This window comes from Pelodiscus sinensis, chromosome 1 (assembly GCF_052426305.1).
Source record: "Pelodiscus sinensis isolate ZL-2025 chromosome 1, ASM5242630v1, whole genome shotgun sequence".
NCBI classification, from domain to species: Eukaryota; Metazoa; Chordata; order Testudines; family Trionychidae; genus Pelodiscus; species Pelodiscus sinensis.
Window position 1 is genome coordinate 325,896,858 of NC_143052.1, and position 26,890 is coordinate 325,923,747.

At 42.2% G+C, this 26,890-nt stretch overlaps 1 protein-coding gene across 1 annotated transcript in view; it reads left to right on the plus strand.

The window, feature by feature from the left end:
* Window positions 1–26,890, plus strand: part of ARHGAP42 (Rho GTPase activating protein 42) — a 279,187-nt gene that overhangs the window by 202,809 nt on the left and 49,488 nt on the right. Inside the window, exons 7-10 of the mRNA XM_089775741.1 lie at window positions 13,806–13,910; window positions 21,464–21,593; window positions 25,804–25,904; window positions 26,678–26,787. Coding sequence (XP_089631867.1) covers window positions 13,806–13,910; window positions 21,464–21,593; window positions 25,804–25,904; window positions 26,678–26,787 — 446 coding nt within the window. The remainder of the gene's footprint in view (window positions 1–13,805; window positions 13,911–21,463; window positions 21,594–25,803; window positions 25,905–26,677; window positions 26,788–26,890) is intronic.

Here is a 26,890-nt window from a genome sequence, read left to right on the forward strand (position 1 = left end):
GACCCCAACCTGGGGGCTGCGCCACGGGGCAGCGTTGGTGGGGTCAGGCGCCTTGTGTGCAGAGGGGCCAGGGAAAGCCGGCTGGGAGGCGGCAGCGGGCATATATTTAATTCAGGGTAAATTTCATGATGTGTCTCAAATGAAAGATATGAGAAGTATAGTGCATTTCATTGCATGTACAGGCAGTCCCCGGGTTACGTACAAGATAGGGACTGTAGGTTTGTTCTTAAGTTGAATTTGTATGTAAGTCGGAACTGGTACATATTGTAGGGGAAACTCTAGCCAAACATTTTTTTTAGTTTTGGATAGCATAGGGAAAGGTTAACTCCCCTCTAATGTTTGTTTTGCTGTCTATTCCCCTGTTCAGAAGATTTCACATCTATTTCTGTCCCTGTGACAAACTCAGGACTAAAGGAGTAACTCATCAAATACCAAACAGCTCTGCACCATGCTTTGAGCTAATAGCTTTATTTCCACACAACACCCAGGGTTCCTTTTTTTGCTAACACAATGAGGCCAGCACTTTGTTTGTTTTGGTGGAGTCTTTGTTTGCCCAGGGAGCCCAGCATGTATAGGGGGAGGAGGGGCGGAGAGGCTGCTTTTGTCTGCTGTTCGGCAGCCTGTTGCTCAGGGGAGGGGGCAGCCTGTTGCTGGCAGGGGGGGAGGGGGGAGGCGTGCAGGATGCGAGGCCGCGGGGGGGGTGGGGGGAGCGGGCGTGGGGAGGCACTTTTCCTCTGCCCGGCAGCTCTGCGGGATCCCTGTCCCTGTGGCCAGCTGCTGCAGGCAGAGGCCAGTTGGAGCCGGCCGAAGAGGAGGAGGAGGTGGATTCTAGGACCCAGGTGAGCGAGCCCCGGGGACGCTGCTGCGCTCCGGGAGCCCGGCATGTATAGAGGGGAGGAGGGGCGGAGAGGCTGCTTTTGTCTGTTCGGCAGCCTGTTGCTGGCAGGGAGGTGGGGGGGGCAGCGGGCGTGGGGAGGCACTTTTCCTCTGCCCGGCAGCTCTGCGGGACCCCAGTCGGAGCTGGCCCGAGGAGGAGGAGGATCCTAGGACCCAGGTGAGTGAGCCCCGGGAATGCTGCTGCGCATGTGCGGGAGTTGCCTCACCCCGTTCGTATCTAGGGATCCGACGTAAGTCGGATCCACGTAAGTCGGGGACTGCCTGTACCTTGTCTGAACATATCAAGCCAGATATCCAGCCTAATTGTACTTGGCCCAGAAAAAGGAGGGAAATACAAAGCTGGCATAAAGACATCTTTGCCTCTGTCTTCAGTTCCTGGGGCCAGTAGGGATCCAGGTCAGTATATTATTATAATGTAAAGGCTGCTCTGGGTTTCACCCAGCCTCTATGACCTCAACCAGCCTTTACAGCAACTGGTGACTGCCAGAATGCAGGGGTCTCTGACCCTACCCCCCTGTGCTGGGGCCCAAATGTGGTTACTGCACAGCAACAGAGCTGCTTTTATGGTCCTCTGCACTGCTTTGCTATACCAGGGCTTAAGAGTCTGGTAAATATAATTCGATTATAATACAGTGTTTGTTGTTTTGAATTGGATCAGTGATCTGTTTAGTCCAATATGCTATCTCTGACAAAAAACACGACTCTGAATCAGAGGGTTTATCATTTATATTCTGGGCTTGTTATCACTGGGGCTATAACACGGACAAAAATAGGGAGAAGTAAGGAAAGCTGCAAATCAGAGCAAGGATTTTACCCTCATTTCATACTGGAGCTCTAGAAATGGAATTTTAGGAAAGATTTGAAAAGCACGAGGAAAGGAATTGCCGAGTAGATTTCAGAAGAGGCAGAGTCGGTGAGGTAATATATTTCATTGGGTCAACTTCTGCTGGTGAAAGAGACAAACTTTTTTAAATTACCCAGAGCTCTTCTACAGGCTGGGAAACTTAGAGCAAGTCTACATTTAAAATGCTGCATCCACACAGCTATTTAATGTTGCAGTTTAATGAAGACTCTCTAAGAGGAGGAGAGAGAGAGAGAGCTCTCCCTTCTGCATAGTTAATCCCCAAGAGGCAGTTGGGTCAGCAGGAGAACTCTCCTACCAACATAGTGCTATTTACATGGGGCATTAGTTTGTATAACTGCATTGCTCAGAGGTGTGGGCTTTTCCAGTGTCCACAAATCCATAACTTTGCTAGACACTAAAAATCGTGGTCTTAATAGAGACACTGGATTCATGGCTTGTTAAAACAATCTATAGTTCACTAACACCCCTCACCTGCTTTTCCTCCTTCCCTCATTTCTTCCCTATAACTGGAGACATGTGAAAGGCCACTTCAGCCTGCATGGTCCTTTGAAATATACTAACTACTTACGCTGAACACTTTGTTCCATCTTATATCTATCTGTGATATGTGAAGTGAGTTCCCCAGACCTGATGAAGACCTATGTGTAGCTCAAAAGTTTCTCTCATCAACAGAAGTTTGGTACAACAGAAGAAATATCTCACCCATCTTTTCTCTCCAATATCCTGGGACTGACACAGGTACAACATACCTTGATTTTTGAAAGGACATTTCGAGCTAAAGAGGAAGCATGGACAAAAGTAATAGAAATGTTCATTGGTGAAGATTTACTGTTCCACTGCAAAATATTATTGTAGTGTCAAGCACATTCAGTAGATAGAAAATAAAACTTTAATCTCACCTGAAGATTTTAGGAAGTCCAAAGCACCGACTTTCCAGTAACTTTTTCTTCTGTAAGGCTTTTCCTTATAACTGAACACAAGAGGAAGCTATTCACAGGTTGCAAGTGCATTTTAAGGTGGATACAAGTGGGAAGTTAACAACTAAATGTTAAATGAGAGTCTTGGTTTTTTTTTTTTTTTCATTTGAAATCAATGGAATGAATAACGGAGACTGCCTTTCTGGGCTTTTTCTCCCCACTTAGCTCCTGGAAAGCAGCAAACTAGCAGTAAATAGTTGGGGCGTGTTGAGGTTTAATGTGATTTTATTTAAAAAAATCATACGGTTAACACTTACCCAAAGGGTAAATCGCAAATAAAGTCACTTATTTTAAATATTTCAGTAGGGATTTGGGAGAGCATTAGGCTTTACAGAGCTATTTCTATGTTGTTGTTACTACTTTTTTGGGGGGGGTGGAGAGGCAAGTGTAGTGAAAATTTTGAGTACTGACCAATGTCATCTTAAATAATTGTCTGATGTTTATTCTATGATGCAATTGATGGCTTAATGTAATTCATAACACATGCCGCATTCTTCTGTCTAGTATGGAGATCATGGACATTGGGGGCCCCAAACCTGAATAAGGTCCATGATCTCCACACTGGACCAGGAAGGTGCCCGCCTTCTCTGGGTGCTGGCAGGCTCCTGGGAGCTGGCAGACTGCCAGTGGCTTGCTGGCTCATGTTTTGGGGCCACTGGGTCAGGGGCAATGACTGCTGGCTCTGAGCTGGCAGGCTTGGAGCTGGCACAGGCACTGTGGCCAGAGTCTACCCCTTTAAGGGCTCCGGGGAGGGCAGGAAAGAGAGACGTGTTTTTGGTTGAGGCTGGAGTGGCCACTAGGGCACCCTGGGAAGGCTGGAGGCCCCCTATTTTGAAATAAGTGTCTACATAGCACTTATTTTGGAGTAGTTATTTCAAATTTGGCGTTATTCCTCGTAGAATGAGATTTATCAAATTTGAAATAAGCATTCCTCTATTTCGAATTTATTTTGAAATAGTGGTTTGGCTGTGTAGACGTTAGGAAAGTTATTTCGAAATAAGAGCTGTTATTTCGAAATAACTTCGCTGTGTAGACATACCCATAGGCTTCAAGGTCAGAAGGGACCATCATGATCATTTGGTCTGACCTCTTTCATATTTCAGGTCACAGAGCCTGACCCACTTACTCCTGTAATAGACTCATAACCTCTGGCTGAGTTACTGAAGTCTCCACATCATGGGGTTTAATGACTTCAAGTAACAAAGAATTCACCATTTACTGTAGTTTAAAACTTCAAGTGACCTGTGCCCCATGCTGCAGAGGAAAGTGGAAAACCACGAAAGTCTCTGCAAATCTTACCCAAGAGAAAATTCCATCCCCATCTCAAATATGGTGGTCAGTCAGATTCTGACCATGCGGGCAAGACTGAGCAGCCAGACAACTGGGAAAGAATTCTCTACAGAAACTCAGAGCCCTCTCCATCTAGTGTCCCATCACCAACCCTTGGAAATATTTGGTGCTAGTAACCACATATTGCCTGCATACCATTGTAGGCGGCACTCATACTGTACCCTCCATAAATGTATCAAGTTCCATTTTGAAGCCAATTAAGTATTTTGTCCCCGTTGCTCCTCTTGGAAAGCTATTCCAAAAATTCACTTTGATGCTTAAAAACCTTAGTCTACTTTCATGCCTAAACTTGATGATGGCCAGGTTATAGTCATTTGTTCTCATATCAACATTGGCCCTTACCATAAATAACTCTTCCCACCCCACAATATTTTTCCCTCTGATGTATTTGTAGAGAGCAATCATATCTCCCCGAAGCCTTCTTTTGATAAGGCTAAACAAACCAAGTTCTCGAGTTTTCTCTCATAAGATAGATTTTCCATTTCTTTGTACTAGTCCTTCTCGGCACCTGTTCCAGTTTGAATTAATCTTTCTTAACAATGGGAGATCAGCACTGCACTCAATATTCCACATGAGGTCTGATCAGTGCCCTGTATGAAGGTATTATCTTACACTTCCTGATCTGTATTAAAAATACCTCAACAGATGCATCCTAGGACTTCATTGGTCTTTTTCACAGCTGCATCACATCGACAGCTCATAGTTATCCTGTGATCAACCAGTATACCCGGGTCTTTCTTCACTTCGGTCACTTTTAACTTTCTTACACATTCACTAGTAATGTTGCTGCTTATTGAGTCTTGGAAATGTTTGATGTTATGTAAACAAAGTGAGGTAAGTAACAGCAAATCCTGTCTGGTGTGTAATATCCACTGGACCCATAGAGGAGCGAGGTGCGGGAAAGAAATGGGTAAGCTATCACTTCTTACTTGGGGAATATGGAGTTCAGTTTGTTAACCTGTGTTTACCCAAGTTTAGTCTTGCCTACACTAGTGCATTGGAAGGAATTGTAAAGTGAGAGGATAGTCTTCTTTTGGCGGGGCGCGGGGGAAGGGGTAGACAAGAGAGTTGTGAGAGGAGGAGGATGGATGAATCATGGTCAGTGGATTATCTCTAAACTGGGGGCAGTAACACTTTCCAAAGTCATATGTATCCAATGCTAGAAGCCAGGATCTACTTCTATGCTTGCCATGTCCCAAGATCCTGGCCTTGAAGTCTTCAAAACCCATTGTCCTTGGGAATAATAATTTCAATGGAGACAATGACCCTTGTAGGCAACTTGGTCACCCAGGTTGTAGGTAAGGCTTTTGTAGGTCAAGAGAGTTCATTCTGCAAGGATAGCAGAGGTATCTGCAGTACACTTCCTCCCTCCTCCTCATGCCCCGACTTTGGTGATCCTACCAGGAGAGGAGGCTGTAGAAGCACTGCAGTGAATGCTGCCCGCTAGAAACTGAATCACTGTATTCTCTAGCTGCCTTGCTTTGTCCCCTTCTTGAACACTGTTGCTGGGTGGAAGAATGTAACCTTTGAGGATAAATGTAACCCTAGATATATAGATCTGGCTAAAGCAGTTTTTGTTTGTATGCTGTGTAGTTTTGTATTTATCGGCCGTATTCATAGATTTTTATAGAATTATGATGCAGAAGTCCCTCTTCTGTTTTTTGCTGTTGTTGATAATTCAGGTGTTAGAAAATGTGTTTGCATCAGTAACGTTTTTACGGACTCTCTTTTTTAGTATATTATATTAACAATGCAGTGCGTGGGTAGCCTCTACTGTATTACAGGGACAAGGCGTGTGAGGTAATATCTTTTATTGGACCAGCTTTTGATGAAGAAAAGGACAAGTTTTCTAGCCTCACAGACTACTTCTTGAGGTCTGCAAAAGGTCACCATAGTGTCCAAGATAAATATAAGGTGGGATAGATTGTTAAGCATAAAAGATTCGCACGCTTATACGAGACACACAAATGTAAGTGGATAATTCACACATCTGCAGTTTTAGGACAAAGAAGGGTTAGCAGGCAATGCAGGGAGGATGTTAAAATTATTGCAGTGGGTCATAAAACTATTGTCTCTGTTAAGTCTATTATTTTTAGTTTGCAGCAGAGTTATGAAATTAAGTTCCCAGGCTTGTATTTTGACAGTGTTGCACAGGTTTCCTTTGGGGATAAGGACTGGGAGCTCAGATACGGAGTGATCACTTCGTGGAAAGTGTTTTGCTCACTGGTGACAAAGTATTTCTGTCTTTTATAATTGTCGTGTGTGTGTGAAAGTTCGTTCAGTAGTGCAATGATTGTGTTGTTTCCCACGGTTGTTATTGGGTGTGAGGTGCACTTGATAAGATACACAATCTATAAGTATGTATAGAACCCATGAATCTTGAAAGGAGTGTTGTGGGAGTATTGATCATCATAACAATGGAGATTTGTCTGTGGGTTTGGTATCTGTTTTTCTACCACAACCTAAGGATTTTAAATTGTGGTTATCTAACTAATTGTGTAGTCGATACAATTTGTATCAACTACACAACTAGTTGATAAGGATCACTATGCATAGCCACAGCAGGGGTAGCTCCAGGAGCCAGCTCGAGCTGGAACTCAAGCTGGAACTGCTCGCTCTGAATCCAGCAGCCCCTGTTCACGGTGGCCAGGGCTGGCCATGGAGAGGGTATGCTGCCAGAGGCAGCAGGCGAGGGCAGGTGGCACCATGGAGATGGTACTGGGAGGAACTGGATTTTAAGCTGGCTCCCTCCAGCATCAGCTTGTGTCTCCCAACCCCCCCCCCCACACACACACACGCATGCACGCACACACACACTCTTACACTTGCTGCCTCTCAGGGTATAGCTAGTAATAGTGCTCGCATTTGCATACCTTCTTCCATTTTTTTTCTGGAAGAGGCTTTTCCACCATTTGGCCCTGTCTACACTGGGCCAAATGTAGGGGGAAAAAAATCTCTTTCGAAAGCCCCTGTAAGCCTTGTTTTAGGAGGAATAAGAGGGCTTTCGAAAGAAGGTTTTTTCCCCACATTTGGCCCCATCTAGATGGGGCCAAAGGGCGGAAAAGCCTCTTCCAGGAAAAAAAACAGAAGAAGGTATGCAAATGCGAGCACTATTTACATACCTCTTCCGAAAAATAAAACACAGTCTAGCCGTACCCTGAGAGGCAGAAGGGGTGGAAGGGAGCGAGTAGTCGATACTCCAGTTGACTACCTAATAAGCAAAAGTAGTACTAGTCAACTATTCTCTTACATCTCTACCACAGCCTGGTATTGCTTTGAGTTGGTATGTTCTGGTCTATGGCAGATTTGTTTCTGATGATGAGATTGGAGAGTGTGGTGTTGTTTCAAGGCAAGAAGAGGGCTTAGGGGAAAGATTTATTTCAAGATGTGGTCCTCTCTGATTCCCCATATGGATTCTGGTGTAGAGTGGGAGGTGATAACTAGAAGTGTGCACTTTGTAGTGAGTTTTTTCCCAGATCAGGTCTGGGAAAAGTATGGCCCATAGGCTGGATCCAGACCGCCAAGCCATCGTATCTGGCTTGCGGAGACAGTGGGAACCCCCATGCAGGCTCCCCTGCCAGCTCAGCATGCCACTCAGAAACGCGGCTGTGGGGCACTTTCTCTTTGAGTCCAGAGGGGAAGGGAGAAGATTCAGATGCTGCTCCCACCCCAAGCAAAATCCCATTGGCTAGTTTCTGGACAGAAACTGGTCAGTGGGAGCTGCTTGTTTAAATAACAGGCAGCCATGTAGCACCCCCCCCCCCCCCTTCTGCTCAGTTACTCACTCAAGCATATGACCGAGGAGGCAGAAACATTTTAAGCTCAGCAAGCCTTTAGCTCTGCAGGCAGGCAGGCAGGCTGGTTTGACTGTTGGCTGGTAAGTCTCCTGGCCAGAACCTAATTCTGGCACCCCAGCCCGTCCCCTCCCCAACCCTTTGCCTCCCACTCCTGCCCCACTACTCCACATGCACCCATTCTCCCTCACAGAGCTGGCACCCAAATCTCCTTCCTGAGATCACAATCTCCTCCTACCCTAGGTCACATCCCCAAACCCTGCACCCCAGTTCCCTGTCCTAGGTCACAGTTGTCTCCTTCACCCAAACTCCCACCCAGACTCCATTCTCCCTCCTGCATCCCAATCCCTTACCCTAAGCTACCTTCAGCATCCATCCTCCATCCCAGACCCCACACCTCCTCCATTAATACATGGGAGAGTACAGCCCTCAACCACTTTCCAAAATCTTGGAGTGGTCCCCCATCAAAAATTATTGCCCCCCCCCACCGCCAAAGTAGATTCTCCTGAAGTTTTGGAGTGGCCCTTTCTATGAGACAACATACTTCTTTGGTGGTGTGTCTTTCTTTAGCGAAGGCAGTTTCAAGTGTGTTCAGGTGTGTAACCCAGACTTTCTGTTCAGCATATATGTTATAGCACACAGCTATCAACATAGTGCAATCTACCATATTATGTGACTCCTTTAAACTTGTTCTTTCTTGGAAAACAACAGTGAAGATCTACATGGAGCAGGATAAATAATGTCTTGAGCTGAATTTTGAAGCACAATTTAAGTGAATTCTACAATGAACCTTACAACACATTTGAAAACAAAAGCAAATAAATAAATGAAAACAACCTATCAAACAACTTCTGCTATCTGTTATGCCAGTGCGAATCCACAGCAAAACCAATGCTATTTTCTCTAGATTTACATGGGTTTGATGGAAAGCTGAATTTAGACTTCTCTTATTGCCTCTTTAGAATCAGGTCCAGTTCCCTCTTTTTACAGCAAAACACCTACTGATTTCCACAGAATAGGAGAGATCATTAAAAGGATCGTTTTAATGATCCTTAGAGGTCATTAAAATCTGCCCTATGTGATAAATAAAATCATTAACTGGTCACCAAAGATACAAAAAAACCCCACTAATTCTAATTGCATATGTTTTGATGATGGTCTTGGTCTACATTGAGCTATCTAAAATAAATACTGTTGTTTTTTAGAAAGACATTTTGTCTAGATATTAAACCTCAAAAACCAGTTCTATTTTTCTTGCATTTCCCACGTTATTCACCAAAGGCATTTTAAACTGGATAGCTAAGTACCTTACTTTATGCATATATAAGCCGAAGTAAGGAGACAGTAACTTCTGGCTGATGCCCTGCAGGCTAAAGGTTAAATTCCTCTTCTGTCCAGAACCTAAGTACAATCTTCTTCCTGTGAGAATGAAATGACCAAGCAATCTCAGGGTCACAAACTTTACATAAAAATAAATAAAGTCCCAAGCAGTCTTTGGATTCTGTTTCAGGTTCTTTGTTGAAATCCTGGCAGCTCTCGCAGCATGCAGCCAGATTATTGGGTTAAATGAGTAGAAGTCTGATTTCTTTATTGATCTGGCTGATGAGGTGTTCAGAGTGAAGTAGCAGTAAAGTGCTTGTGGAACTTGGAAAATTGATCATATAAACACATGGGGGATTGTGTGTAACATTTGGTGAAACCAATCACTTAACAAATTAAGATCACCTTTAAAAAATACATAGTGAGAATCATCTTTAAAAAACATTCAGAATGTTTTTCTCTAAATGTACACATAATGGGCTAGATTCTGGCCTACCTTGTAAGTGGTCTGTAAATAGCCAGCAAAAAGCCACCAACACCGTGAGCCAGGGACAAAATTTTCCCCTCAATTTTGTCTCTCCAAACACAGATCTTCTTAGGCCATGCCATAGTCTCTCCTGAAGGAGCTGTAGAAGGGCATTTCAGAATAGAGTTTCCTTCTGCCATCAGTGGTATTTACATACATACATACATAGTTGCATCCTCAATGTGCATGATTTTTATACAAGGCATGAATACATCACCCTGGGAACTTCATGAGAGAGACACAGGAACATTTTTAGGGGATGGATAGGTGGAATGGGTGTTTATGGAGCTCTTGGCCAAGAGATTCTGAATGCCAGAGCCCATGCAATGTGCAGTTGCTCTACAGGAAGAATCGCTACTTTAAAACAAATAAACTTAACTAAAACATAACTAAAACATAAAGCATTTTATACTTTTATTTACCCGGATAGTTTATCCTTTCTTATACATGCGACTTTGCTGCCATCTACTGCCTGTTACTTTCTCTTATTTCACAGTATGCTCAAATCTTAACAAAAGTCATTTGTATTAGGAGAAAACCCCGAAAATGTAAATAAGATATATAAAGGAGGTTGGTTGATTTTTTTATTACATCTTTCTCAGAGTTATGGATTAAACAGCTAAAAATGCGTGCTGTTCATAAACAGGTCTTAAACTTATCTTTAAAACACTTACAAATTGATATAGCAAGAATGGTTTTGTGCATTTTAATAGGTCATTTAAGAAAGCCCACTATAAACATAGAGTACATTCTTCTAATTTTGGTTTATTATATTAAAAAGCATTATGTGTTGTGTACACTGTGTTGCAGTGTAGCTTTAAAAATTCCTAAAAATACTTTGGGTAAAGAAAGTCAAAATTTAAAAATTCCTAAGTTATTGAGCAGTAAAGTCAATTCTCAGATCTTGGATTTCTTATTCATTTCTGAGAAATTCTCATATTTTATTTGCAAAACTTCAGTAAAGAGGAAGTTGCAAGGGACAAATGTTTTATGTAACTTGCCATAGCCCAGTTGAAATCAATGGAACTGAAAAAATTTCCTATGGCTGTGTAATCTGCAGTTGCTTTAAAATGGACATTGCCATGTAATTCAGAGCCATATATGTAAAATAAACATGAGGTGTTAAAAAAGCTTGTATCTCAAAAGGCCTATTTTATATCTCAGGCTCTGCTACTGACTTGCTGTACGAATTCTTTATTTCTTTGTTTTTGTTTTGCCTAAGGATAATAATACTTATCGACATAGAAAAGAGTATTCTGAAATGTAATTATTTGAGTTTTGAGATCCACAGATTGAAGAGCCTACGATGTTCTCCTTAGGACACCCAAAACTTCAAGATACTTTGTTACTCATCTGCCTCAGCAGTGGAGCTTCACTGATTACTAGATAGTGTGTCAGCTCCTTGCACACCAGTCTGTCTACCTTACCAGCAAGCTCATTGAGACTGCCAATCTAAATCTTGTCAGTGAACTCCAGATACAGAGTACCCTGTAGATATTTCTCTGCAGTGCCTCCCACTGAGACACACTCAAAAGTTTCCTGCCTCCAAGGAAGTGGTATAGGTACTAGCCTGTAAAGCAGGCCTTTTAAGCCTGAGATAACTTTTCGAATTCAAGTGCAATCCAGGATCTACCTCAAACCCAAACACCCTTGCCCCACCTCCTTCTCAACCCTCTTCTCAGGCCCCACCCCTGCTCACTCCGTCCTCCCTCCCCCATTCTTTCTCCTTTTCATCAGGCAAAGGCAAAGAGTTGGTATGGGATGCAGGCTCTGGTCTTGGGTTAAGGAATTTGGAGTTGCTCCAAACTGATCCTGGGGCAGAGAGTTGGGGTGCAGGAGGGAGTTTAGGGTACAGGGAGTTTGGGTCTAGGAAGGGCTCAGGGATAAGGCAGGGGCTTGAGGTGTAGGAGGGTGTTTATGACCAGGGCAGGGGGTTCAGGATGTAGGCTCCAGCTGAACACTGCTTACCCCAGTCAGTGCAGTGGGGCTAAGGCAGGCTCACTCCATCCTGGCCCTGCACCATTCTCAAAAGCAGCCAGCAAACTCCATCCCAAGCCCCTGTGGAGATAGACTACGTAGCTGGAGTTGCATACCTTAGGCTTAAGCCAACCTTCCAGGTTTAATGTAGACCTGGCCTCAGAGGCTCAAACAGTGTTCTATCCTCTGTTCCCTAAGTGATTGATAACTAAAATGTCTCTTTGTTTCCCTTATATCATCTAAAGACCACACACTCTCTTAGCTCCTTCCTCCACTGCTTGTTAACTTGATTGCTGTGTTTATCTTACATGAAAGTATACTTTTATTGTCCTCTGCCTGTATTCCAACCAGACAGAGGCAATCCACATTCCTTGTCAAGGGCAGGCTCCATGCATGCACTACCTCCCAGACACATTCTAAGGACCTGTATCTGTACACATGCTACTCTTTGCACAGTACATACTTCACAGTGATTTTTCAGGACCAGTGTGCATAGACGTGGGAAGAAGGGGTGTGAGAGATGCTGCAGCCACCCCATGTTTTGCGTGGGGTGCCAGCTGTTGGCCCCCTGCCTAGGACTCTGTGGCTGTCTCCAGCCTTAGGCCCCCTTTTAATTGTCTGGGTTCCTCCCCTCCCAGAGACACAGCCCTGATCCTGGCCCCAGCTCAGGGGGTGGGGTGGACAGAGATAAGGGGACTAACTTTCGACACCTTCCACAATTAGAAATATTCCAGCGCAGTTGCCAACATATCACCAGTTTACATGACAGACACCTTTTAGTTACATATTATAACAATGTGTTGGGGGTAGTGATTGTGCCAGGCCAGACATGAGTCACAGTATAATGGGACCTCTGCCACTGGGCATAGAAGAGTTTTGGGGCCATATTTCAGATATTCCTCTGCACTGTTCGCCACCCTACAATGCAGTCTGTTGGCACGTGATAACCAGATAATGAGACAGAACAATCTAGTTTCTATATCCGAGCTGTGAGAAGGGCAAAAATTATTATATAAATTGCATTAGTGTTGAAATCAGTACTTCAAACATGTTTCATTTTCCATAAATCCGTGGTATTGCTAACATAGACAAAGAAAAAATACATTAAGCATGTGATTTCCACTTTTTCAATTATGTATCCAAGTGGAAAACATCCTTATTGCCGATTTGACTTCTAATATAAAGTACTGTAATTATAATAATAGTACTAATAATACTTTGTGTCGCTAGTGGTTTCATTTTCAGGCTCTTGTGTTAGAAAATAGTAAACTAAATGATGCCATATAATAAAATATTCCACAAGAAAAAAGTATAAATGGTTTTATAGTCATATAACTTGCTGTGTCAGCAATAGTCAGCCTCTTTTTGTATTATCAATAGACACAGAATAAAAACATCTACCTCAACACAAAGGTTTTAAACATAAATAGATGGCAAGATTCTATTCATTGAGGGTCCAAAAGTAATCTTTTGAAAACTTCAGTGGCAGTCTTCCTGCTTAAATGCTAATTTAATAAAAATAAAAAGCCCCCCAAAATTTCCAGTCATGATCCTACAAGCAACATACCAGTCAAAGTTCATTAGAGTTTATATTTTGATCTTTAGTTCAGGAAGAAGTAGTCTGGAACTTTTTGTTTTCATTTTAGTTAAGCTGTCCAACACTTATTTTCAGGAGTCTCATTTGGAGAAAGTAGGTCATAGACAGATTTTGGAACAAGGAAGGTGGAAAAATGTTCTGAATTGCCATAGATCCAAAATCAAAACAAAACAAAATTACCTTGAATTTTGAGTTTCCATTTGTTGCTCATGCATTAAAAGTGCTGGGAGTTTTGATTATTCCGGGAATGCAAGCATGAGCACCAAAAGTATTAAGATCATATTTTTGATAATTAGAAGGAATAAAAAAATAAGATTTTATTTCCAGTATCCTAGCATTCACCTATATATAAGGACAATAGGTCATTTGTGCTTTGTAATGACTTTTTTCTTTTTTGCAGTTAATACCTTTTCCATGTCATTTCTAATCAGCATGTATTCGATTTATGATTGATATTTGTAATGCATGTTTTGACATTAACGTTTTATTTTTATCTTTTCAGCTTTTGGCATTTCTTCAGGGACTGTTTACTTTTTACCATGAGGGATATGAGCTGGCCCAGGAGTTTACCCCATACAAGCAACAGTTGCAATTCAATTTACAGAATGTAAGACTGAACAGTATTTACTACAATTTCTTAGCTAATTGAATTTCAAAATAATGAGAGTGAGAGAGAGAGTAGAAATGCTTTATTGTAACTCTAAATCTTGAAAGATACTTGTTGAATGAAAAGTATGGCTTCAAGCTTCTTTCTACCAGAAGGCTTTGAAATTCAGCTTCCAGATGTTTGATCCATGAGCTCCAGGTTTGACTAATGCAACTCATTGTCTCTGTTAACAAAGGATGCAATATAAAGTACAGGACATCATTTAAGCATTTGCTTTTAAATTAATGTTAAAGTTCTGTCTTGAATAAGGAGAGATTTAAGCACACACTTAAGTGTTTTTCTGATTCAGGGCTTATGTCCGGGAATGAAGAAACACATATTGAAAATGTTTGAAGTGGTTCTGCATGCAACAGCTCATCTGCTTAGCATCACTATTTTCCATGAATCCCAATCCTGCTGCTCTGGTCTCTTATAGGCTCCTCATTGAACACAAAATTTACTTTCAAGTCTCTGTCCTGATACTTAAAGCCACGCAGGGGAATGGCTCTAGTTACCTGAGAGATCACCTTTCCCAAGCCTGCAGATCTCAGAATATCTTTTGGGGAAAGGGTGAACAAGATAGGATCTGTGGACCAAATCTGACCCATCAAGACTTTTGATCTGGTCTGTGGCCTGCTCTGCTGCTCCTCCACCCCAGACCAATCAAGACCGGGGAATGGGGGAGCACGCGAGGTCTCCTCCCTTCACCAAGAGGATGCGCCACCTAGAGGGAACCACCCTCTGTTTAAAATGGCTGATGGTTCCCTCAAGGTCGCATGTCCCACACAGGGCGTGGGTGAGGGGTGAGAAAGTTTGCGTGCTTCCCTGCCCTCAGGCCCTGATTGGCCTGGGCAGGGTGAGTGGGCAAAAACTCCTGCCCCTACCAGGGGTACGGGGTGCCTAGAGGGAACCGCCAGCTGTTGAAAATGGCTGGAAGTTCCCTCTAGTTGCCATGCGGCCTTGGCAGGGCAGGAACAGGAAGAGAGACTTTGAACAATCCCTCACCCCTAGGTCCTGATTGGCCTGGGGGCAAAGGAGCATGGGAAGTTTCCTGCCATGTCACTGCTAGGGGCCAGCCGCCCCTAGATGGAACAGCCCCTCTCTGCCCGATGACCTGCCCCCAACGCCCCACCCCTTTGGGGGGGTGGTTTGCAACCAATGCAAAAATTCATGAAGTGACCCCTCTGCAAAAATTATCGCCCACCCTTGTTCTGGAGGCACAAGGCCATCTTTTAATCTACAGGCCAGTTTCTGCTCTTCCTGGCTTCAGGGGAGATGTGCTGACAGGACTTTTATCATTAGCTGCAGCCCTTGAAACCACCCATTTCACTTCAGAGGTAGAGTTGTGAGGGGCTCCACAACATGTAGGTGGTTTTGCGCTGGACTGTATTAGTGTGAGTTTGATGTGAGAGACAATATGTATCTCACTTGGCCCCAATCTTTCTGCCTTCCATTATGCCTGCTCCCACATGTGGAACCTGGAACCCATGTGGAACATGGTCCAAGGCTGTGGTAACTGTGCCCTCACTTCACACACAGGTCTGCATGTGGAAGTCCCCTCTCTGTTCACAGAGCTTCACAGTCATTTCTTCTTCCAAATTGTATAATTGCCACTTTTCATTATAAAGGATCTTTCACTTACAGGCACAAGGGGTCACTGTTGCTTCACTACAGAGATGAGAAAATGTTCCAGTGTAATGATTTAAGTCAGGGGTGTCCAAACTTTTTTCAAAGAGGGCCAGATTTGATGAAGTGAACATGCGTGAGGGCCGACCATTTTGCCTGACATTCTTTGAACCATTAAAATTAAATGCAAATTAACTATTTTATGCAAAGTTTATTGCAAACGGCATACTTTTCATTTCATCACATGGATGACAAATCTAAACAGGTGTTAAATCACTCTGCCTTTCATATCTGATGGCCAGATGAAAAAAAAATCCAGGAAGCTGAAATATATGTCAGGAACATTGTAAAGTACATTACATATTATTGGTAATAAAGGTTGTCTGTCAACTTTTAAGTTCAAAAAATATGAACAGGAACATAACACCAAGTATACATGTTGTGTCCAAATATATTTATAACTGATGTAGACCAACTGACATTAACTGAGATTTTACAATGTATTCATCTCAATACATATGGATTCGTTGGGGGCCATAAAAGATAGATATTGCCAAATTACCTGTGGGGCCGTATTAAACCGGAACACGGGCCGCAATTGGCCTGCGGGCCGGACTTTGGACATGCCTGATTTAAGTAGTTTAAGCCATGCAATTTCTCCACCAATCTAGGTCTAGGAATATGGACCAAAGATAGAAAATATAAGTTCAGACAGTGTTAATTTTCAAGATAATTTCTTCCTAGACCAAGGGCCCAATCCAAACTCCACTAAAGTACAGGCAGTCCCCAACTTACGCGGATCTGACTTATGTCGGATCCGCACTTACGAACGGGGTTTTTCTTGCCCCGGAGCTCACGGGCGGTGGGTCGCCACCTGTGTCCTCCGGGGCGAGAAAAGCTTCTCCCAGTCTCCCTGGTCTGCTGGGGGGGTCCAGCAAAGCCGCTGGACCCCCTCCCCCAGCAGACCAGGGGGACAGGAGCAAAGCCGCCCAGGTGGCGGGGGTCCCACTGCCTGGGCAGCTTTGTTCCCGGGCAAACAAGCAAAGCCGTCCAGGTGGCGGCTTTGCTCTGGTGTCCCTGGTCTGCTGGGGGGGGTCCAGCGGCTTTGCTCGGGGGCAAAGGAGCAAAGCCACACGGGCGGCGGGGTTCCTCCGCCTGTGCGGCTTTGCTTGGGTCTCCCTGGTGTGCTGGGGGGAGGAGGGGGCGCAGCTAGTGCACCCCCCCCCCAGCAGACCAGGCTTTTGTTGCGTGACGCCTCAGGTAGAGCAGCTGGGGTGCTGCCGGGTTGGTCCTGTGGGAACCTACCAGGCAGCGCCCCAGCTGTTCTGTCCCAGGCTCCAGATTCAGCAGCTGTTGAAACTGATCAGGCTGATTCCAGGAAGCTGGGGGCAGAGCAACTCTGCCTCCGGCTTCCTGTAGTCAGGCCCTGGTCAGTTTCAGTGGCAGCAGCTGAATCTGGAGCCTGTTCCGACTTACATACAAATTCAACTTAAGAACAAACCTATAGTCCCTATCTTGTACGTAAACCAGGGACTGCCTGTAATTGGAAATCTTGTCACTGACTACTTCAATGGGCTTTGCATCAGGGCCCGTGTCTATGTAAATATGCCATGAAAATCAGAATTACTGTGTTGTTTCAATTCTTTCACCACTGGGTAAAAACACATTCACCTCTTTCTTTTTTTTAAATAATTGTTAATGCCTTTTAAAAAATTGCTTTGAGGATGACATCTGCAGAGCCACAGAAGGTCACCTCTGAGTCAGGCATAGAAAAGAAACCTTTTGTCTCCCTCCTCCTTTCCTCCCCCCCAAACATGCAAAAGCTAGAAACTTAACATTATGGAAGCAAGAGAATGGTGAATTCATAGATATGGTTTTCCTTCAGGAGAGAGAAAGGAGAGTGAATTGGGTGTGGTGGAGATCAGGAACGCATATAGGAAGCTATCAGGAGATGGGGAAGTAAAGGAGGAAAAAAATGTGTTGAATACTTTCTTACATTTTCAGTTTTTTAGGTTTTTTCCCTCTTTTTTGATTTCCTATCTCCTGCTTCTTTCATCCTTCCTCCCTGCATTTTGCCTTGTATCTCACCTTCTGCAATGTTTGTTCACTCTATCTCCTCTGTTCTGTCCTTCATCTGCTTCCTTGTCTCATTTTATTTCTCCCCCTAGTAGCCAGTACTCACCAATAGTGCAGAGGAGTTAAGCAGAAGCATGAATCAACTGCCTGTAGATTCATCCCTTATAGCAGTGCCCAGGCTCAGGCTGAACGGGATTCACACTTTACACATGAGGGAAGGCTGTCTCCACAGAGTTGTTTATTATGTGACTTGATAGAGGGCAGGATGGCCGTAACATGAGTGACCTTCCACAGGTGATTGGTCCTGGAAGGTTCACATGTTCTCACCCAGCCTAATGTCAGTTTCATTGGCTCAGCTCACTGACAGTTTTCTTCAAGGGGCCACTCTGCTCAGTCATATAAGAGCTGAGACAAAATGCTATCTTGGTTTTAAAAAAAAAAATCAGTAATGACACATGGATGAGGACAGGGTCCTTCCTGTTTTCAGAGACACGGGCCCTGATGCAAAGCCCATTGAAGTAGTCAGTGACAGGATTTCCAATTACTTTAGTGGAGTTTGGATTGGGCCCTTGGTCTAGGAAGAAATTATCTTGAAAAGTTCTTGGAGAAAACTTGCTAAACATAATTGCTAAAGAAGAACACTTCAACCTCCAGGTGATTATACTGCTGATTGAAGCCATAAGTGTGTGTGGTTTACATTTTTATTGTCAATTAAATCACTTACTGTTTTCTAATTACAGTAGCATGAGTGTTAGTAAGTACTTACATCTTCAAAGTGCTGTACAGACGAGGGATGTAAAGGGCGCGTCTACACAACTCCTTAAACTCAAAATAAGATACACAATTTGCACTATGCAAATTTCATATCTTATTTCAAAACTGTTTTGAAATAGCTTATTTTGAAATTTGGCGTGCCTACACAGAGACAGATGTCTAAATAACGCGCTATTTTGAGCCATCCCTTATCCCTCGTGCAATGAGGTTTACCGGGATGACGAAATAGCATGCCTGTTATTTTAAAAAGCATTTTAAAATAACAGGCAGCTTGTGTAGAGACGGGGTAGCTATTTTGGGATACTTCTAGTATCCTGAAATAGCTGTGCATGTAGATGTACCCTAAACGACTAGTCAACTTTGCTTATCAGTTAGCTCTGCTTATTGGTTAGCACTAGCAACTAGTCACATCTCCCCAGGACCAGGGACTGAGCCAGTGTCTTCACATGCCAAGTCCCCTGTCCCTTGTAATGTGGAGTGGCAGTGGGAAAGCGGGGGCATTAATGCTGACTCCTGAGAGACCTGGGACCAGTGTCTTCATGTACCAGCTCCCCTGTTCTTTGTAATGCAGAGCAGCAGTGGGGGGAGGTTATGCTTGCACCCGGCACGAGCCACACTAAGCTTTGTAACTGCCGATCCTTATCAGGTAATCAACTAATTAATAAATAATCTATCGACTACTTGATTAGGAAAGTAATCACATTTTAACATCCTTAGTACAGACATGGGCTACTAATTTTTATTTTTTTTTAAGTTTTGTATATACTATTCCTACTTCATAGGGACCCTATGAGGATTAATTAGTTAATGTCATTACATGAAAATATAAAGCTATATTATTAACTGTTAAGTATTGGGATTGTTTTTACTGAGCTTTTAAAATTTTCTGCAGAACAAAGGTTAATTTTCACAAATTTCCAAATATCTGATTGTGTATTTTGATCAGGCCGGGGAGATGAGAGGGGTGGGGAAGAAGTGGCTGCCAGAAGCAGGGCTGGACACGGGCAGCAGGACTGGCCAAAGGAGATTGGGAGGAGAAGCGGGGGGACAACTGGCTTTCCAGGAGAGAGTTGGGGGAAGTGGGGCTGGCCAGCGGCGCAGCGGGGGTGGGGAGGAGTGAATTGGCCGGCTGGGAGCGGGACTGACCTGGCCATATGCAGATCTCGGGACGCTTCCTCTCCTCCCTCTCCTCCCCTGCCCCCCCCACAAAGCACGAGTTAGTCCGGCCTGGGGATTCTATTGTTTCCCCCACCCCCCATCCCCTCATGTGCCTGAGCACATTTACCAGCCAGGCAGTTCGAAACTACAAACGGATACATCTAGATATAATAAAACGTACCTAATGAGAAAATACCAGACATATCATATGTCTGGTATTTTCTCAGTTTGTTTTTTATGTGTTTATATTTTGGGGCTGCAAAAAACAGTACGGAAAAAAAAGGGTTCCAACTAAAGTAAAAAGTTTGGGAAACCCTGGTCTAACCAGCTTTCTGTCTGTCTTACAGTCTGTTTATCCAATCCATATTCCTTAACTTGCTGGCAAGAATATTGTGGGTAACCGTATCAAAAGCTTTGCTGAAGCTGGCACTGGGGGTTTTGGGAGGACCAGAAACAACTTATTTGAATATTCATCATTTGATTAATGAATATGCAAATGAATGTTACCGGTCCTCCAGAAGTTCATGAATGGATTTACTGGTCCCCGTGTCAAAAAGTTTGGGAACCCCTGATCTAGACAGTTACCTAGTTTTACAACAAACTACATTAAAAGCCCTAGCTAAATCAGTGCAAACAAAAATTTTATACGGACGAGTTCTTCTTACAGCTCTAATATACTATACACTGAAATATGAGAATTATATTTATTTTCCTATTATTTGTTTTATAATTATACGGTAAAATTGAGAAAGCAATTTCTTAGTAATAGTGTACTGTGGCCCTTCTGTATTTTGATGTCTGATTGTGTACGTTTTTATGTGAGGTAAATATGGGGATATGCAAGACAAATCAGACTCCTGAAAGAGATACAGTAGTCTAGAAAGGTTGAGAGCCATTGGTCTAGTGCAAGGGAGGGCGCTTAACTCCTAGTAGTAGCAGGCCAGTATAGGCAGCAAGCTAGCATAATTTAGAACTGCTAAATAACACAAACTAGATATGTGGGGAACAAACCTTGACCCCATCAATTTCAATGGCAAAAATATGCATTTGAATGCAAGTGCCCCATAAACTGTGCAGTTTTATGAACAGATGCTAGGATGTATGCACAGATCCTTGCAGTTGGACCACATGTTCTCTTGACACAATTCTACCACAGTAAACTTGGCTTTATCCGTGTTTAAATAAATACATTTTACCTAGTTCTACTGTTAATATAGTCCTATCAATGGAGTTTTCAGAATAAAATATTCTTGGTCAGTAAAGGTGCATCTACAATGTATCATAGCTCAAAATAAGATAAGCAATTTGAGCTATGAAAATTGGATATCTTATATCAATCTTATTTTGGAATAGCTTATTTTGTACTTTGGCACTGTCTACACAGCACCAAATTTCAAAATAACCTGTTATTCTGAAACATCCCTTACTTCTCATGGAATGAAGTTTTCAGGGCCGTCAAAATAGCGAGCCCACTATATTTCAAAATAACGGGTTTGCTGTGAAGACATAGGATAATTTTTTGGGATACTCCGGTATCTCGAAATAGCACTGCAGTTTAAACGAAGCCTAAGTGTGGATGGGAGAGCAATGGGGCTGACTGAGAGATGAAATAAGGTTCTTTCTGCGGTTAGTGACCTTCTAAATTTCCTTGACTTTTCTAGTTTTAATTCAAGACTTTCAGTACTCCGATGGCAGTTTTAAAAGTATAGTAATGAGATTAGGGTACATCAAGAGCTAATAACTTATTTTGGATCTGCATCCCTGTTTGTTTAAATGAGAATGTACTAGCATAATCTAATGCAATAGAAGCGATAGTAATAATATGTGTACTTAGAGGTAGTCAGTTCCTGTTGTGGTTTTGCTCTTTTTATTTTCCTTAGACACGAAATAATTTTGAAAGTACCAGGCAGGAAGTAGAGAGACTGATGCAGAGAATGAAATCTGCCAGCCAGGATTACCAGCCACCAAGTCAATGGACAATGGAAGGCTATCTATATGTGCAAGAGAAACGTGAGTAATACATCTGTGTACAGGCAGTATTTGAAGATTGCTTTATTGCATTTCAGCTTTTAGGAGATGCCAATAAATTGTTCAGGGTGAATTGTAAGGCAGGTTTCATGTCTGTTTTGTTTGCTTATGTTTAAGGTCAGACTGGCCCACAGGGATGCTGGAAATTCCCCTAGGACAGGGGTGTCCAAACTTTTTTCAAAGAGGGCCAGATTTGATGAAGTGAACATGCGTGAGGGCCGACCATTTTGCCTGACATTCTTTGAACCATTAAAATTAAATGCAAATTAACTATTTTATGCAAAGTTTATTGCAAACAGCATACTTTTCATTTCGTCACATGGATGACAAATCTAAACAGGTGTTAAATCACTCTGCCTTTCATATCTGAAGGCCAGATGAAAAAAAAATCCAGGAAGCTGAAATATATGTCAGGAACATTGTAAAGTACATTACATATTATTGGTAATAAAGGTTGTCTGTCAACTTTTAAGTTCAAAAAATATGAACAGGAACATAACACCAAGTATATATGTTGTGTCCAAATATATTTATAACTGATTTAGACCAACTGACATTAACTGAGATTTTACAATGTATTCATCTCAATACATTTGGATTCGTTGGGGGCCATTAAAGATAGATATTGCCAAATTACCTGTGGGGCCGTATTAAACTGGAACACGGGCCGCAATTGGCCCGCGGGCCGGACTTTGGACATGCCTGCCCTAGGAGATATCTGGCCCCAGCTAATCACAAGCTGGAAAAAAGCTTCCGAATTTGTTAGAGGCTGTTTCTTTAAAACTGACAGATTGGCCTCTTAGCAGTTTCATGTGTCTCAGCAACTCCCTGCCACCACTTCTGTTGCTTGAATATCAGCAGCCACATGCTCCCAAATGGGCCAGTGTCACTCCTATATATAGGATATAGAGACTTAGAAGCAAATATGTAAAAGAAACAATATGATAGGCAAAAGCAAAGGGAATTGGAGAACCCAGATAAAGAGTTATAGATTTATAGCTCAACTATACACAAGTGATAAGAAAAGCCATTGGAATTAAGCAGGTTCTAAATAAGTTAAGTAAATAGAATGAAAAGTAAATAGATTTAACAAAGAACACCGGGAGGAACCAACGAATACATATCAATGGGAAGGAGAAATGAACCATAGAGCAGTTTGACCCAAACTGAAAGAGTGCAAAGTCCTGAATACCAAATACTGAGGACAGAAGAGACATTAAAAACTCTGTGAGATCTGCGGTATCAAATCACACTGTTCAAAGCTAATTAAATGTAAATAACTAGGCTGAGTGAGTTGCACCAAGTTTATTGTTAAAAGAGTTTCAATGCTATGAGCTACACAGTGCTCTGAGGGTCTGGCTCAATTTGTAGAAATAGGGACACCTTGTTTGTGTGCAAATGTGGTGTTCTAACGAATACCAATAATGATAAAATGCTCGTATTTATTTGAATACAAATTCAGTTTTGACCAATTCCTAATTTCTGAGTCTAACATTCAGAAACATAGAATCTGGCAGTAGAATCTCCTGTATCATACCTGGTCTCATGCAAAGACTAGCATAGATTCGAGCATGAGGATATCTACCTTCCCTGAACCCTCTCCAGAGACTGTAGAATGTTGTAGCTAATTGATTTTCCCACTGAAATCTTGGCCTTAATTCCTGTTACGGTATATGAGTAAAAAGAAGAGCCAATGTTCTGTTCTCAGTTAACCTTGCTGGTTTTTAGCACCAGCAGCAATAGCATTGATGAGGTTTGAGCAGAGCATGTACCCCTTAATCGAATAATACTAATAATAATAACCAGTGTTAAGTGGAAACTACACTGGGCATTATTAATGAGAGAACAAGAAAGGAGTGAAATGTCAGGCACATGAAGTGATTCATTAAGTAGTGAGAGGCCAACGTGACATTCTATCATTGAAAAAGGATTTGGTCAGTAGTTTATTTTGGGGAAAAGTCAGAAGGTCTATAATCTCTGCCTCAGAGATAGAGGTACTAATTATTTATTTCTTCATGATGGTTTTAGCTTCCCACTAGGGATGTAAGTGACTAGTCAACTACTTGATAAGCCTCGGCTTATTGGATAGTCGAGTCACTACTCGACTAGTCACTCTCTCCCACTGCCTCTGTATCAGAGGCACTAAGTGGGGGGAGCAGGAGCCAGTGCTGGGGGGGACAGAACCTGCTTAAAAGCTATTCCCGCCAGAACCGTCTTCACAGGGGTGCTGGGGAGGCAGAGGCACAGTGGGGAAACAGTGTGAGTGGGGTCCAAAGCAGTCTCCACTTGCGTGGGGTCCTAATTGTTGTGCCTCTCCCTCTGAAATGTATAAGCACTGCCCATGTCTCTTGTACATTTGAAAGGGAGAGGCACAGCAGTTGGGATCCCGCTCGTGTTGGGACTGCTTCAGTTCCCGTTGGCTCCAGTTCTCCACTATGCCTCTGCCTTTGAAATGTACAAGAGTCACAGAAAATATTGCGGGAAAATATTGCTGCATTTGTGGATGGCCACATTTTCAAGACAAATCTATGGTAATCAGAATAAAATTACTGTTTTTTTCTTTTAATATCTATGATTTCAGCAGTTAGGTTTTTTCTGTTAAAACAATCACATTTTTACTTCAGTAATTACCCTAATTTAAAAACAAAAGCATGTATCCTGATGCACATTGAATTTAAAAAACAAAGGGTCATATTCTGCCCTCCTTGTGCCTCAGCAATTTTCACTGAAATTAATTGGAATTGCATATGTTGCTCCAGGATGCCATCCAATCTGTTCCTATTTTCTAGTTCCCTTAATAATCTGTGCATGAGCAAACCTGAAGCTCCTTGTCCTTCGTCCCACTAGATTTTGCAATCCCCATCAAGCACAATATTTTGATGAGAGGTGTCAGAAGTTCATGTGGATCCTACAGGAGCATCACTAACTGTTGTAAAAGGATTTATTTGTATGGAGCAGTGTGTGAGGTGTTTTGGAGGTGTTTGAACAACTTGAACAAGAGGCTAGATTATCTCTGCAGTATGAAGAAGTCCCCTGAGTCAGTAATGAACCAGTGCCTCAGGCCCATTATTGGGAAGACATACATAGCAGTACTAAACAATATGTCTGTGAGGCCCTCAGGCCATTGCTTAGTGGTTCTGTTTGAATATATGTAGTTATCAATTAGCGGACAATTTGGCAGTTTTCCCTGTATATGCCATACTAATTTATGCTTTCCTTTTACAAAGAAGAATATTTCTAACCCCTTTCTTTGCAAAGACATCCCTGAAAAGTAAACCAGCTACTAGAGTTAAGTTTGTCATGGCAACTTTTCTTGCAGATTGATATTTTATGATATAGGTTGAACCTCTCTGGTCCAGCACCCTTGGGATCTGACTGATGCCGAACCGGAGAATTTGTTGAACCACTGGATGTCAGTATTATTTAGCAACATTACCAACATTTCCACTGCTTACTGGATTGTTAGAAGACTTTTAGGGGTAAATTAGAGATAAATAACAGCACAGAACACTGAGAGCCAGGACTTGTGGCAGTAAACAAACTTTATGGAACCTGGGAAACCCATGATAAGTTCCACACACATAAGTGGACGACTGGCTAACTAAAATCATGCTGGACCATGGATGTTGCCTGACCAGAGAGTTCTGGACTAGAGAGATTCAATCTGTATTCTCAATTCCCAAGCAGTATGTTGGACCAACACTCTTGAGAGCTGAGAAAGGAGCTCTAAGGAACTATGCCCTGACTTTGAGTCATGTGTTCAAGTCATTGGGTCTTCAACCATCTTTTAAGCAGATAAGGACCATTCTGAGTTTGAATGGAATGAATACTGCCTCTCTTTCTCCAGTGGTAAAAATCTTTACTGATACCCAAGGAAGAGAGGGTCAAGTGTCTTTGCTTACACATACCATGGAGAAGAGTAACTTGTTAGGCTCTTTACTCTCTCCATCCAGCCAAAAGGGAAAGTCCAACCCCTCAAGTTTTAATTGGGTAGCCCAAAATTGAGGCACTTGAAAATTAGACATAAATGACATGACTAAGTTTCAGGAATGAGTCAAGTGTTATAGCCTGAAGTAGAAAAGTGAAGTTTGATTCCCAGTCCTGTGCTCATTTACACAAGACCACTTAATGTATCTCTAACATGATAAAATGTCCAGAGATTTTTTTTTTCAGTTACATTTCTTTAATCTAGGACCTCTTGGATTTACCTGGATAAAACATTACTGTACTTACGATAAAGGGACAAAAACATTTACAATGAGTGCAGCTGAAACAAAGTCTGGTGGGAAAGTTGTGAGTATTATCTTGACAGATCTCTTAGTATATACATGAGATTTGGCTTGCCTATTTTATATTATCCACTCAGCATATTTATGGGGGAAAATAATGTATGGTAAACAAAATGACCTTTGTTTTCATGGATCCACAAAATGATTAGCACATATTTTTTACTTATGAAAATAAAAGTCATATTAACAGTTTGAAATGAAAATATCTACTTTTTCCATAACTAATTTATGTTGTAAATACAATATTATCATTTTCTATGGCATCTCAGAATATGCAAAAAAAACCTACAGCACTTTGCACAGAAATATGAGGTAGGTATGTTCCTTTTTCCTTGATTAAAAGTTGACTGACATTTAATCATATCATATCTACAGATGTAGATGTTGGGCCATTTTCAGACTTGATAAATACCATTAGTTTTATGTAGACACATTTTTCAAAGTAAACTTTCACAATTAGACATTTTATTATATATGTGGAACTATTGCAAGAAAGGTAAACAATTATGTGTGAGAGAAAATACATTTAGCAATGTTGTCTCTTACTATATATACATATATACACACACACACACAAATCTGACATAAAGAGATCATTGTGAAATGTGCTTGCAAACACTTACACACATGCTTACATTTAAATAGGGTTTGTAGTGATTACCAATGTGCTTAAATTTAAGCAGAGTAGAGGGGTTAAAACACGTGCATAAATATTCACAGGCCTCCTTATAACACTGTAGTTTCTTCATCCTGATGTTTTTTTCGCATGTGTTACAGAATGGCCTTGTCACAAGCTCACCAGAAATATTCAAGCTAAAATCTTGCATCCGGAGAAAAACTGATTCAATTGACAAGCGTTTCTGTTTTGATATTGAAGTATATGAAAGGTTTGAATTTTTCTTTTCAAAATATTTTATTATTTAAAAAGGTGTTTGTAAATATGTTTACATAATAACTAACTGCATGTAGGCCAGACTTTTAAAAGTATGC